At 55.8% G+C, this 13,547-nt stretch overlaps 1 protein-coding gene across 1 annotated transcript; it reads left to right on the forward strand.

The window, feature by feature from the left end:
• Window positions 1-1,567: 1,567 nt before the first annotated feature.
• On the forward strand, window positions 1,568-9,888 carry ATP5PO (ATP synthase peripheral stalk subunit OSCP). Its single transcript, XM_062205685.1, is given in 8 exon segments — window positions 1,568-1,618; window positions 2,613-2,642; window positions 2,644-2,664; window positions 3,454-3,564; window positions 5,805-5,934; window positions 6,982-7,094; window positions 8,667-8,753; window positions 9,712-9,888. Coding segments are annotated over 8 exon segments (642 nt in total). The 5' UTR covers window positions 1,568-1,582; the 3' UTR covers window positions 9,826-9,888.
• The last annotated feature ends 3,659 nt before the right edge of the window (window positions 9,889-13,547 follow it).

Raw genomic sequence — 13,547 nt, forward strand, 5'->3', positions numbered from 1 at the left:
GAGCTGTAAAAGGGGGGGGGGGGGGGGGGTACCAGGCCCACCTACACCCTGGGGCTATCCAGACACTCCAAATAAAAATGACACCATGTATGTGCGACCACCTAATAAATCCCAAAATTCAAAGAGCCATAAACCTCTGCCTAGGGAAGGTGCATGGGGGTGGAGTGGAATGGGGGTGAATACAAACTAAATAGAGGGCGTGTCCCCATGGGACATTGCCTGCAGGTGAATTCCCAATCTTTTCCAGAGCAACCCTGTTTTCCAAGCCTATTTGGCCTCAGCACTTTGGATTCGTAGCACAGCTCCAAAAACCCACACAGGTGCTGCCGTTCAATTTCACGGAGAACATCAGGCCTACAAAGACAAGCCCTTTGTCTTGTACCCTGCTCTGTCTTCAAGGCACGTCAAGCTTCTGACACACAGGACCCATGCTCCACAAAGCGTGGACGTTCCATTAGATGTATGTGTAAGGGGCTAGCGCTGTGGCGGAGCAGGTAAAGCCGCCATTTGGAGCATCAGCATCCCATAATGGCGTTGGCTCCAGTCCCGGATGCTCCATTTCCGATCCAGCTCTCTGCTATGGCCAGGAAAGCAGTAGAAGATGGCCCAAGTCCCTGGTCCTCTGCACCCACCTGGGAGATTAGGAAGAAGCTCCTGGTTCCTGGCTTGGGCCTGGCCCAGCCCTGGCTGTTGCAGCCACCTAGGGAGTGAACCAGTGGATGGAAGATGTCTCTCCCTCTGTCTCTCTCTCTCTCTCTCCCCCTGTAATTCTGACTTTCAAATAAATAAAATCAATCTTTTTAAAAAATTAAATTAAGTTAAATATGGATTTGTAAGTAGTCTCTAAAAATGATTTGCAGCGTGCAGGGGAACAAGGACTTTCAGACACTACTAGCGAGCAAAAAAGCATGACTTGGTTTAACCCTGTGGAAAGGACTTGGCCTCACGCATCGGAAGCCAAGTACTTGGACTGTCTCACCAAGTTGTGCCGGTTCTGGGGACTATTTCGGATTTATCTCATGTTTTTTAATGAATGTATAAAGACGCTTCCAGGAGGGGCCAAGGCAGGTCCCAGCGGCTCCGGTGGGCTGGGGGGGGGGGGGGGGGGGGGGGGGGAGGGGGGAGCCGTGGCGGCACCCGGCACGCACCCGCCCTGCTTCCAAGGACACCTCTGCCGAAGGCGCCACGAAGGAGGCGCCCAAGAGGAGGTCGGCGATGCTGTCGCCTAAACCAGCTCCCGCAAAAGGGGAAACGAAGCTCCAGAAGGCATCTGGAGGGATGAGTCGTCAGACATAAAGGTATCTGTGAAAGGCGACAAACGCCATCGTTTTTTACCCCCGGGGACCAGAACTCAAGGATTCCGTTTGCAGGTGCAGCCTCCCCGTGGGAGGTCCACCCTTACTGCAATCGTCTAAGGACTATACAACTCCCAGCTTGAAGGAGGTGGGTGCGCACTGCCGCCGTGGCGACCTACGCCTACACTTCCCAGAGAGCCTAGCGGGTACGCTGACGGCGCGCGTGCGCCCTCGCGCCCCCTTCCTCTCTTCCAGCTCGGATTTGACCTACAGCTGCCCGGGAGAAGATGGCGGCCCCCGCAGTGTGCGGGCTCACCCGGCAGGTGAGAAGGACGCCCTCCCTGGGGAGACTTGTACCAGAGCCTGAGCGCTAGGGTTCGAGGCCACCGCTGGGGAGCCAAGGCCGCCGTTCAAGGTCGTGGGGCCTGGCGAGTGAGGGCGGCCCGGCTCGCGCCCCCCGGGACGCCTGTGGGGGTGCCCGGCGCGGTGCTGGGCGCGCGGTCATCTCGGCGTCCTCAGAGCGCCGTCCGGGAAACCCCTGGCTCTGCAAACCGTCGGGGGTCGCTGGTGACTTAAGGCGGATTTCCCAGGTTTATAAAGGACATGAGAACGAGAAGCCCACATGGGGCGTCCTGGGCTGCTTGGGCAGTGAGTGATGGGGTTAATTCCCGAACCCCAGTGTCACAGAGAAAGTGGCGTTGGGAAAAATAAAATAGCCGCGCTGCCGTCTCCCCGCGGTGCTTTGTAGCTTCCATGATTTCCCCGTAAGCCCGGAACCCTGTCCTTACAGCCGGTTGTAATGCAGTACGTGTGGCGCTCAGAGCCCTGGAGGGCGATCCGTGCCTCTGCGGGTGCGTGGACTATGGCCCTTGAGAGCCGCGAGGGCATCGCTGGGGACTTGAACTAGTCCGGTCACGCCCCGCCTTTACCACTAGGCAGCAGGTGGATCCCTGAGAAAGCCCATCTGACACAGCTCCTTACGGATTCCTCCCCCTGTGTTAAACATCCCGCTCGGGGAGGTGTGGACGTAAATGTTAGAGGTTAACTTCCTGGAAGGTAGCGTTTTCTCCCTGGTACTGGGGCGCTCAGCCTCGGCCCGTTCCTGGCGAACTAGGAGATGACTGGGAAAGCGATTTTCCAGACAACTTGGGGTGATTCTCGGTGAGAACATGGACTCCTGGCTACTAAAGACAGCTCACCCGCGTGGAGCCTATGTGGAAAAGCATCGTTTAAAAGGCAGTCTTAGGTCGCGATTGAATGAATTACAGAGATTCTCGAAGACGCCTCGTTTGACCTGTTTCCTTTCTTGCTTTGAAGGTGCGAAGCTTCAGCACGTCCGTGGTCCGGACCGTTTACCAAGCTCGTGAGGGTAGGTCCTTTATACACACACCTGTGTAGGGGAGGAGCCTCTGGGAGGGTGTGCGTGCTCTAGCCCTCAGTCTGGCCATGGCCGTGGCCGGTGGTGTCGCGTCTACGTAAACCTTTGCATGTTGTTGCGATTCACAAGACACATGTGCGCAGGGTGGGGACAGTGATGGTGGAGAGTGCTTGCCCTGTGACAGACCCCAGCGGAACCTTGAAGTGGGTGAGAAGTGACTGTCAGGTCCCTGCCCATTGTCCAAGCACCAGATGGCCCAGAGCCACCAGGAGCAGTCTCACTTTACCCTCCACGCCTCTCTCACCGCCCCACAGTGGCGCTGGAGCATGGCGGGCCTTGCCATCGTGTAAAAGGGGAAACTGAGGCTCCAGGAGAAGGTGCCCAGGGTTGCTTTGCTCGGCCTCATTGTTGTCTGGAACTAGAGCCTGGGCTCTCCCCCATGCAACCACACAGCACCACGTGGCACGTGCAGTTGTGCATTGGCTATGGCGTGTAGGAAAAAGGCCACAGTCTACTGGGGAAGATGGTTCGAGCGTGGGGCTCTGTGACGTTGAACGCTGGGGAGTGGGGCTGGGAGCGGAGTCCCAGCAGCGCCGCCACAGGGATGAAGGGGTGCTGCGGGTGCTTCCTAAAACGTTTGCCTGATCAGGCCAAGGAAACACCCAAACCCCTAATCAGCGTGAGGGTCTAGGACAGCCCTCTGATGATTGTCCGTGCCGTGTGGTCTGTACGAAGCGCGTTTCACCGATCTCCCTTCGCTCCCCTCCCCCTGTCCTCAAGCCGCCGGTTCAGGTGTACGGCGTGGAAGGCCGCTATGCCACCGCCCTCTACTCGGCCGCCTCCAAGCAGAACAAACTGGAGCAGGTGGAGAAGGAGCTGCTCAGAGTGGCGGTAAGCGCCTCCCCTCGCTGCGCGGTGGGCCCTGCCTGCTTCTCTGCTGTGGTGCCTTAACTGTGCGTCCCTAACAAGACAGCTTCTGAGAAGGGAGTCACAAAATAACAATAGTAATTCTCTGACGCCTGCGGTGAGTGATGGTGCTGGCTTTTCTGAAACTTCCATGACAGGAACACGCAGATACACATACGGAGAGTAACACAAGGAACCTGGGCTCTGGGCTGAGATGAGATCGAAATATCAATTCAAACTGTAAGGTGGGGATTTAAGAAAAATTGCCATTTCAGGGAAGGATTTAAAAGGTTACCTTCAAGAATCCGAGCTTGCTATCCAGCAGTTTCTACAATGGCGTTTAAAATGCCTGCTGGTTGTGTCGGAGAGTTTGTTTTCTTTATGAAGGCTTTTCCTGGGTTTTAATTAGCAGGTTGTTCCCAAGACGAGAGGGGAGAATGGCAGCCGCGTGTCCTGGGCAGCAAAAGGAGGGAAGGGGGTGGGCACCTCGCCGACCGAACCGCAGGGCAGCCCTGGGCGGGCTGGTGCCGCGCTGTTCTGCGTGAAGACTGCGTAAGGTGCATTGGCAGAACGCTGCCGTGTGGCTGAGATGGGAGCAGCCCTGCTCGCCTTTGCCCTGACGTCCCAAGTTTCTGTCCCTTTCGCTGTGTCCCCTCTCCGTGTGCTTTCTCCTCGCCCCCTCCCCTCGGACAGGAAGGGAGGGGCGGGGGGCACAGTCCCGTGGGTAGCCCGTGCCGTGTGACTGTGTGTTTTCAGAATACCTTGCATTTTTTTAATCCATGTACTTAGAAAAAAAATTATTTTTATTGTTCGGGAGAAGACCACAGGCTAGCCAAATGGATGAGTGGTGCTTCCGTTCTGTGTTGTGCCCGCACCTCGTGGAAGCTTTACTGTTTTGTGCTGCTTTTTCCTCGCAATCATTTTGCTTTTTGTGCTTTCTTTGCAACTGAGGTCCTAACAGTAACAGTGGCATGTTCCCTCCGTTACCAGTTAACCTGCCGGTCAAGCCCTGCCAAGTCCTGTGATCCCCCAGGGACACCGGACCGGCCTTAACGTTAGAGGCTCTTGAGGGGCGAGGCGGCGGCAGCAGACAGGGTCTCACGCTGGCATTCTCGGGCCGCTGCTTGTCGGCTGTGTCCGTTCTGAACCCGGCTGTGTTCCCAGCAGAGAGCACAGTGGTTGGGGTGGAATGGGGTCTGACGGAGGCCTGGACGTAGTCAGAACATGGAGGAACAGAAGGGAGCAATGACTTGAGACTCTATCAATGAAAGCATTTTGGGGGCCCTGAGAGGGACGTGCGATGCTACACAGGTGTCACGCTGTTTGCACATGGCTGTCGCCCTTTGGGAAGTGCTGTTTCTCTGGGCCTATTCCAGTGGGAGTTTGGGCCTCGGATGGCCTCGTGTGACAGGCAGCCTGGATCAGAGACCGTAGGATTCTGGCTGGCAGCCTGGGCGGACTTGCTAGCCAGGTAATGGAACTGGCAGGTGAATGAACAATACCTAACCAGAAACAGCCGCCCTTAGTTCCTGGGAACTGTGGCCCGAGGCTGAGGGGCAGGGAGCTGGAAGCAGGCCTTTGGTGGCCACGTTCAGACATACAGGATCCCAGAGAACATTGCACACAGAATGGGGACAGCTGGTTGCCTGTGGAGATGGCAGTTCCATCCTCTTCCTCCCACACTCATGAGGCTGTGTGGTAGACATCAGCGGTCTCGCAGTGGGGTTAGACGTGCGGGAGAGGCGGGGCGAGATCGGGGCAGCCTGGGTCAGAGAGGTCCCCCAGGGGACGGAGGGGAGGCCTGCTTGGCAGACTGAGCCCCTTCTTTAGGTCTGCACTTGCATTACTGGGAGATCTGGGGCATCACCCATATTGGGTACCCTAAAATACATGTGAATTAAAGCTTTCGCCTGCTTAGTTTTGTCATCTTTCTTGAAAAGCAAAAATGAATTGAAGAAGCTTCATGTAGTTTTCATTTTTTCAAGGAACATCTTTTTATTCTGTATAAAATCATTGAGCAGTGTTTTCTTAAAGGCAGGTGGAGATTTATTTGATTCTATCTTATGCTTTTTTTAAGATTTATTTATTTACTTGAAAGAGTTACACAGAAGTGCTAATTTTCTCAATTCATAAGAAGGTGTGTGTGTGTGTGTGTGTGTGTGTGTGGCCGCTGGGCTTGTTTGTGCCGTAAAGAATTTAAAGAAATGTGTTCTTGGTACTTGTAGCAACTGTTGAAGGAACCCAAATTGGCGGCTTCTATTCTCAATCCGTATGTCAAGCGTTCAGTCAAAATGAAAAGCCTGAATGACATCACAGCGAAAGAGAGGTTTTCTCCCCTCACAGCCAACCTCATGAGTGAGTATTGAGTCTTCTCACCGGAGCCCTTAGGGCGTAGCTGCTGGGGATGTGGTCCCTCGGCCCAGGGCTCCAGGGCTCACCGGGCGACCTGTGTGCCCGGCGCAGTGGAGCAGCTGTCTGACGGTACAGGCAGAAGTTTCAGCCCATGGAGGACAGCGGGGCTTCCTACGGGAGCAGGCCTGCGGCCGGGGGCTCTGTTGAGGACGTTTGCCTCCCTTGTGCACCTTGGGTTGCTCTTCAGATTCCCGCGGCCACCTCGGGGTTCAGGTTCCGGTTGGCGTTCATGTCATCACCTTTGAGCATGGACAGTCTGTGAACTTGGGGATCTGCAGCCTAACACTGGGATCGGTAACACAAATAGGAAAATCACTTTGCAAGTTCAGTACACAGGTGTGTGGCATATCCGTTTCTGGGAGAAGCCCCCGTGTTTTCTCTTTTGCTTGCCAGTGTGATCTTTAAAACAAAATTGAGCAGGCATTTAAAATAGGAAGTTGTTTTCCCCCATTCTGGCAGGGTCCATAAAAGGACAGTTTTGCGTGGTTTTCACAGTCTTCTGGCTTGCTTCCCACGGTAGCAGCCTCTCCTAGTCTGTGTCGGCAGGGTGCTTGGTACCCGCCGCTCTCGGTGCCCAGTGTGACGCTCCTGCCACCAGCGTGAGGACGCCAGCTGGCCAGCGAGGCGCAGCTCCGTCAGATCTCCCCAGGCTGAGCCGTTCTGGCCAGCATGAGCCGCTCCCTCCCGCGTGGCCTCTTGTCCCCAGCACGTGCCGTCCGCCCAGCACGTGCCGTCCGCTGCTCAGAGGTGGCAGAGCCAGAGCTGACGGCTGTAGCAGCTTCTTCCTCTTCCTTTGGCCCCCATATTCCTGCCTGGGTGCAGGGTGATCCCCAACCAAGAACAGCCGCCCACACGGCTGCAGGCGAGGGGCGCCCATTGATGTTCAAGGCCCTCGAAGGCGGTGTTTGGGCCACAGACCTGAGGTTCCTTGTGGAGTGAGGGCACTGCGGCCGGCTGACCTCTGATACCGAGACACCTTCGCTTCTGCAGATCTGCTTGCTGAGAACGGTCGCTTGAGCAGTGCCCAGGGAGTCATCTCCGCCTTTTCCACCATGATGAGCGTCCACCGTGGAGAAGTCCCTTGCACAGTGACCACCGCGTCTGTAAGTAGCAGCGCTTGCCCTGACACCGTGCGCGTCACCATGTTGCAGAAAAGGAAAACACCTGGAAGTTGAGAAAGGGAATGGTGATGATTGGCACGGGGAAGCTTCCTTCTGCATCGGCTTCCACGGACCCTGCTTGCGAAGGACCGGTGTGCGTCTTCCCAGCCGCGCTCTGCAGGCCGAGGCTGGGGCCGGGGCCAGGCCCAGGCCCAGTGTGAGGAGCGTCAGGTGTAGTAGGACGCGGCGGCTGCTGGTCCCTGCCAGGTTTCAGTTATCCTGCGAGCGGTCCCTAGTCCTTCATCCTTCATCCTTTGGGTGGCGAGTGGGAGGCGTCGGTGGACGGCCCGTGGAGGTTGCCGACTTGCCGTAGAGCCTCACTTCATAATTCACTGGTGACCATGAGACGATCCGCGGGAGGTGGGAGTGATTGTCCTCTCTTCACAGAAGCTGGGACGGAGTCGCTTGCCCCAGGCTTGCGCAAGGCGGGACAGGATTCAGACCCGGGCCTCTGTCTCTGTCTGCATTCCTTATCCTAGCCACTAGACCACCAGGGACACACGATGTCTGCATTCCTTACTGCACCCCGTCTCCTCTCCAGAGACAGTTCTGTTGTCTTAGATGCATGTTTTCTTGCTGACGCCCCTCCAGCATAAGCATCGGCACAGTGTGCTGGGGTTACCTGGCGTCCCCAGCCCCGGCCTCATCTAGACTCGTGGTTCCAGCCTCTAGAAGAGGCTCAAGGCGGCTTATTTTTTGCAGAAGCTTTTTAGAACCAACTGTTAGCCCTGTAAACTTCGGGGGGGCGGTGGGAAGCACACCTGATTAGTCACTGAGGACGCAGGCTTTGGAAGTGCACGCGCTGAGCGGCCTCAGGCAAGTCCCCAGCCACCCGGACCGCCGGTTCCCGTGTGGTATGGGCACACTGTCGCTGTCCTGATGAAGGGACTCAGCTGCCAGCGCCCCTGGTCCTGGGCTCGAGGAGGGGAAGCTTAGGCAGAGCACGTTTTCGTGGAGCCCTGACCGACTCCCCACCACCACCTGGCAGACGACACTGTTAGATCAGTTGCTGGCGTGGGCAGCCTTTCCCGTGCTCAGCTAACCAACCAGGAGAGAGCGGAGAGAACGCAGCGTGCAGGACAGAGCCAGCCCCAGGGTCTCCCCTTGCGGTTCACACAGCAGGGTGATAGCGGGCCAGAGCTTCAGGGGCCAGGGAGCCATGGACCTGACTGGGAAGCCGAAGGCTAGAGCCAGGTTAAGCAGCGCACCGTCCCCCCGGGCAGCCCGGAGGAGCGCCGCGGCCCCAGCGCAGGCAGACGTGCGTCGGCAGGCCGTGTCAGCCTCAGGGTGCTCCTCTCAGGACAGATGGGAGTGCGTGTGTGGACACCGGTGCCGCGCCCGAGCTGCCCGGCTGTGCTCAGGAGGCGGGGCCCCTCTGAACTGACCAGCAGCGCGGGGGCAGTGGGTGTGCGTCCTCACCCGGGGCCGGGGTGAGATGGGGGTTCACGAGCCGGGCGTGCCCTGCGTGCCCGCCGTGTCTCCTTCCTCAGCTGAAGGCCGCTTCCCCCGTTTCAGCCTCTGGAGGAAGCCACTCTGTCCGAGCTGAAGACAGTCCTGAAGAGCTTCCTCAGCCAAGGCCAGGTGCTGAAGCTGGAGGTCAAGGTGGGTCTGCAGTTGTCCGTTGTCCGGGGGATGCTTCCCCAGGTGACTCGAAACTGAAAATGGCTTGAGGGAGTCTTAGAGAGCAATTTTTTTTAAGAAAGCTTTTATTTAATAAATATAAATTTCCTAGGTACAGCTTTCGGATTACAGCGGTTCTTCCCCCCCCATACCCGCCCTCCCGCCCCCACTCCTGTCCCACCTCCTACTCTCCCATCCCATTCTTCTTCATTAAGATTCATTTTTAATTATCTGGAGAAGACCAACTCTGTACTAAGTAAAGATTTCAACAGTTTGCACCCACACAGACACACAAAGTATAAAGTACTGTTTGAGTAGTAGTTTTACCATTAATTCTCATAGTACAGCTCATTAAGGTCAGAGGTCCTACATGGGGAGTAAGCGCACAGTGACTCCTGTTGTTGATTTAACAATTGACACTCTTAATTATGACGTCAGTAATCACCCAAGGCTCTTGTCATGAGCTGCCAAGGCTATGGCAGCCTCTTGAGTTCACAAACTCCATCAGTATTTAGACAGGGTCATAGTCAAAGTGGAAGTTCTCTCCTCCCTTCAGAGAAAGGCACCTCCTTCTTTGATGGCCCCTTGTTTTCACTGGGATCTCACTCACAGAGATCTTTCATTTAGGTTTTGTTTTTTTTTTGTTTGTTTGTTTGTTTTGCCACAGTGTCTTGGCTTTCCCAGCCTGAGAAGCTCTCATGGCTGTCAGCCGGATCTGAATGCTGTAAGGGCTGATTCTGAGGCCAGAGTCTAGCGGATCAGCTTCTGGAGAATGTTAGCTTGTTGTTCGGTGTAGATGATGACCTACTTCTAGGCACAGCTTCGCGCTGGCCTTCCTCCAGATGCGGTTGTGCTGTGTGTTTAGCACTGTCTCCTCTGCCCGCGTGGCTGCCGAGCTAAGTCCGTGCACGTTCATGCTCCTGACGTGTTTCCTCCCTAGACGGACCCGTCGATCATGGGTGGGATGATTGTCCGCATCGGAGAGAAGTACGTCGATATGTCTGCAAAAACCAAGATTCAGAAGCTGAGCAAGGCCATGCGGGCGATCATGTGAGCGGTGATCTTCTGTCGGTGCAAACTCTGGCGCTTGGAGCAGCAATAAAGCGCTTCCTGAACAGCCTGTGTCGCTGACCGTCTCAGAGTGGAGCCCGGGGCCTTGGTCTGTGTCTGTCTTCCAGTAGCTCCTGGTGTACAGGTCCTGTTGGCCGGCCGAGTGGGGTCAGTGCGGGTTATTCTCGGGAATTGGGTAAATGCGTATACTGCACCCGGTCCCTCAACAAAGTGCAGCTGGGCCTTAGGGCTGGCTCAACTCTACATCCCTGGGGACCACCACCCTGCCTGCTCTCGCTAAAACGCCCTTGACCCTGACCTAACACAGCTGCCGGTCGGCTGCTCTCCACCTTCATCTCCGGTAGGCTTTGTGACAGCCTTGTGACTGCCCACTGCATCACCACCTTCACACGGGAGGGCACCAGTGTGCCCAGGGTCGCAGGCCTCGAGCTGCTGGGTCGGGGTCGGGTCAGGCCATGGCACACTGGTCCACTGTCACTCACTGCGTCCTGTCCTGTTGAAGCTGGGGACAGGGGTCTAGGCACAGCCTGTACCCTTCCCACCCTGACTTGAAGATGCACCCAGAGAAAACCACTGCCTGGTCGCTCTCCAAGAGGGTTGGCAATTGGTTCCTGCCCAGAGCTGCTGTTGGGCCGGGGGAGAGGACCACGCTGGGACGACCCCCTGGGCAGTGAGGCGCGCAGCTGCATCCCGCAGCCCAGTCGGGCCAGTGTGCCCTCCACCTGGCCCAGGGTTGCCTTCCTGGCCGTCACACTGGCTCAAATACTGGCTGCTTCGTGGCAGACAGGAAAGTTTGCACATAGCACGATGACCGACAGATGCCACTCAGGCCTAGGAGCGCCGGCTAGAGGACGTGTTAACCAGCCTGCCCCACAGGCCCTGACCCGGGAGGAACAGTGAGCGAGCGGAAGAGTGCCTTCCTGGGCCGCCCCCAGCCTCAGGGGTGCAGTCTCTCAGCTGCCCCTCCAGGAAGCCAGGATGACGGAACTGGGGCAGCCACAGGAGATGGCAGGGCAGAGCACCTGCCAGGGCTGACGCTGACCGCTGGGGGGCTAACAGGGGGCGGTGAGCCTCTGTCCCAGCACCTGCCCTCTGCCTGGCTGCCACCTCTAACCTGACCGTCCTCCAGCGCCCGCAAGTCCACACCTCCCCCAGGCTTCCACGGACATGGGGCGGCTGGGCACAGGCCGCGGGGGGGCCTGGGTGATGCTGCCAGAGCCTTCAGTGCCACTGTTGGGGCAGTGACTTCACAGCACTCTGAAGGGGACAATCAAGACCACTGGGCATTTAAATAAGTGTGGGTAAGCTGGCACTCAGCCAGGCAGTAGGATAGTATGCAAACCTTGGGAATGAGTTAATAGAAAAATCTCTAACAGCCAGTTTAAGAGAGGACAAGGGTAAGTGGGAGTCTTTGTATAAAGTAATTGAACGGTGCCTCATTGAGTGTGGGACATACTCAGTGCACATTAGCTATTTAGGACAATAATTTTTTAGAAAATATTTATTTGGGCCGGCGCCGCGGCTCACTAGGCTAATCCTCCGCCTTGCGGCGCCAGCACACCGGGTTCTAGTCCTGGTCGGGGCACCGATCCTGTCCCGGTTGCCCCTCTTCCAGGCCAGCTCTCTGCTGTGGCCAGGGAGTGCAGTGGAGGATGGCCCAAGTGCTTGGGCCCTGCACCCCATGGGAGACAAGGAGAAGCACCTCGCTCCTGCCATCGGATCAGCGCGGTGCGCCGGCCGCAGCGCACCTACCGCGGCGGCCATTGGAGGGTGAACCAACGGCAAAAGGAAGACCTTTCTTTCTGTCTCTCTCTCTCACTGTCCACTCTGCCTGTCAAAAAATACATATATATATATATATATATATTTGATGGAGCCGGTGCTGTGGCATAGTAGGCGAAGTCCTGGCTGCTCCACTTCCTATCCAGCTCCCTGTTAGTGCATCTGGGAAAGCAGTAGAAGATGGCGCAAGTGCTTAGGCTCCTGCACCCATGTGGGAGACCTGGAAGAAGCTCCTGGCTCCTGGGTTCAGATCGGCCCAGTTCTAGCTGTTGCAGCCATTTGGGGAGTGAAGCAGAGGATGGAAGACCTCTCAAATAAATTTTGAAAAAGGGAGAAACACAGGTCTTCCATCTACTTGTTCGCTCTCCAAGTGGTCACAATGGCCAAGGGTAAGCCAGGCCAAAGCCAGGAACTTCATCTGGGTCTTCCACGTGGGTGCAGGGGCCCAAGCACTTAGCACTTCCAGGCCACTAGCAGGGAGCCAGACCGGAAGTAGAGCAGCCAGAACCTGCAACAGTGCCGATAAGGGATGTCCGTGCCACAGGCAGTGGCTTCACCTGCTGGGCCACAGCACCGGCTCCTGGTACGAGAGTGTTTCGGAGGGGCCAGCGCCATGGCACAGCGGGTTAAGCCACCACTCATGCAGGCATCCCATATTGGAGTGGTGGTTCAAGTCCTGGCTGCTCTGTTTCTGGTCTAACTTCCTACTAATGTACCTGAGAAGTCAGCAAATGGCCCAAGTACTCGGGCCCCTGCCACCCATGTGGGAGAGCAGAATGGAGCTCCAGGCTCCTGGTTTCCACCTGGCCCAGCCTTGGCTGTTGTGGCCACTTCAGGGAGTGAACCAGCAGATAAAAGGTGTCTCTGCCTCTCTCTCTGCCACTCTGCCTTTAGAATAAATAGATAGATCTTAATATTTCAAATGGGGACACACATGCGCAAAAAAAAACAAACATTCGGGCCAGCACTGTCACCTAGTGGGTGGGGCCCCGCCTGCAGTGTCGGCATCCCATGTGGGTGCTGGTTCGAGTCCTGGCTGCTCCTCTTCCAGTCCAGCTCTCTGCTGTGGCCTGGGAAAGCAGTAGAAGATGGCCCAAGTGCTTGTGCTCCTGCACCTGCATGGGAGACCTGGAAGAAGCTCCTGGCTCCTGTTTCGGATTGGTTCAGCTCTGGCCATTGTGGCCAACTGGGGGGTGAACCAGAGAATGGAAGACCTTTCTCTATGCCTCTCCTCTCTCTGTGTAACTCTGACTTTCAAATAGGTAATTAAATCTTTTTTTTAAAAAATTGAATATCAAAATGTTAGTCTTTATTTTTGAGTGGAAGAATATTTCCATTAAGTGATTATTATTATTATTTATTTTTGGTGGTTGTCTATTCCACATTGTAGATACTCTAGAATAAAATAGTGCCTTGATTATGCTGATCGCATAAATAGCCATTCAGCATGTTAACTACAAGTGATTGCTTCCACACACATGGTTGTACAAGGGAGACCTGGTCAGCTCAGAGAGGTGCTGTTTGGGAAGGTAATTCAGTATTTTGTTTTTCATAACGCTTATCTTGAAAATGTGTTTATTTGAGAGAGAAATAGCTCCATCTGCTGGTTCCCTCCCTAAACGCCCATTGCAGCCAGGTGGGCCAGGCTGACACTGAGAGCGGGAAACTCGATCCAGGGCTCCCACGTGGGTGCAGGACCCCAAGGACTTGAGCCACCGCCGCTGCTCCACGGTGCCCATTGGGGGGAAGCCGGAGAAGCAAACCACAAACTGCACTCCAATATGGGACACAGGCCTTTGGGTTGTGGTTTTTTGTTTTTTGTTTTTTGTTTTTTTTTAGATTGATTGATTGATTTGAAAGGTAGAGTGATGAGAGAGAAAATCTTCCATCTGCTGGTTCACTCCCCAAATGGTTGCTCCAAAG

This window comes from Lepus europaeus, chromosome 2 (genome assembly GCF_033115175.1).
Source record: "Lepus europaeus isolate LE1 chromosome 2, mLepTim1.pri, whole genome shotgun sequence".
In the NCBI taxonomy this organism is placed as follows: Eukaryota; Metazoa; Chordata; class Mammalia; order Lagomorpha; family Leporidae; genus Lepus; species Lepus europaeus.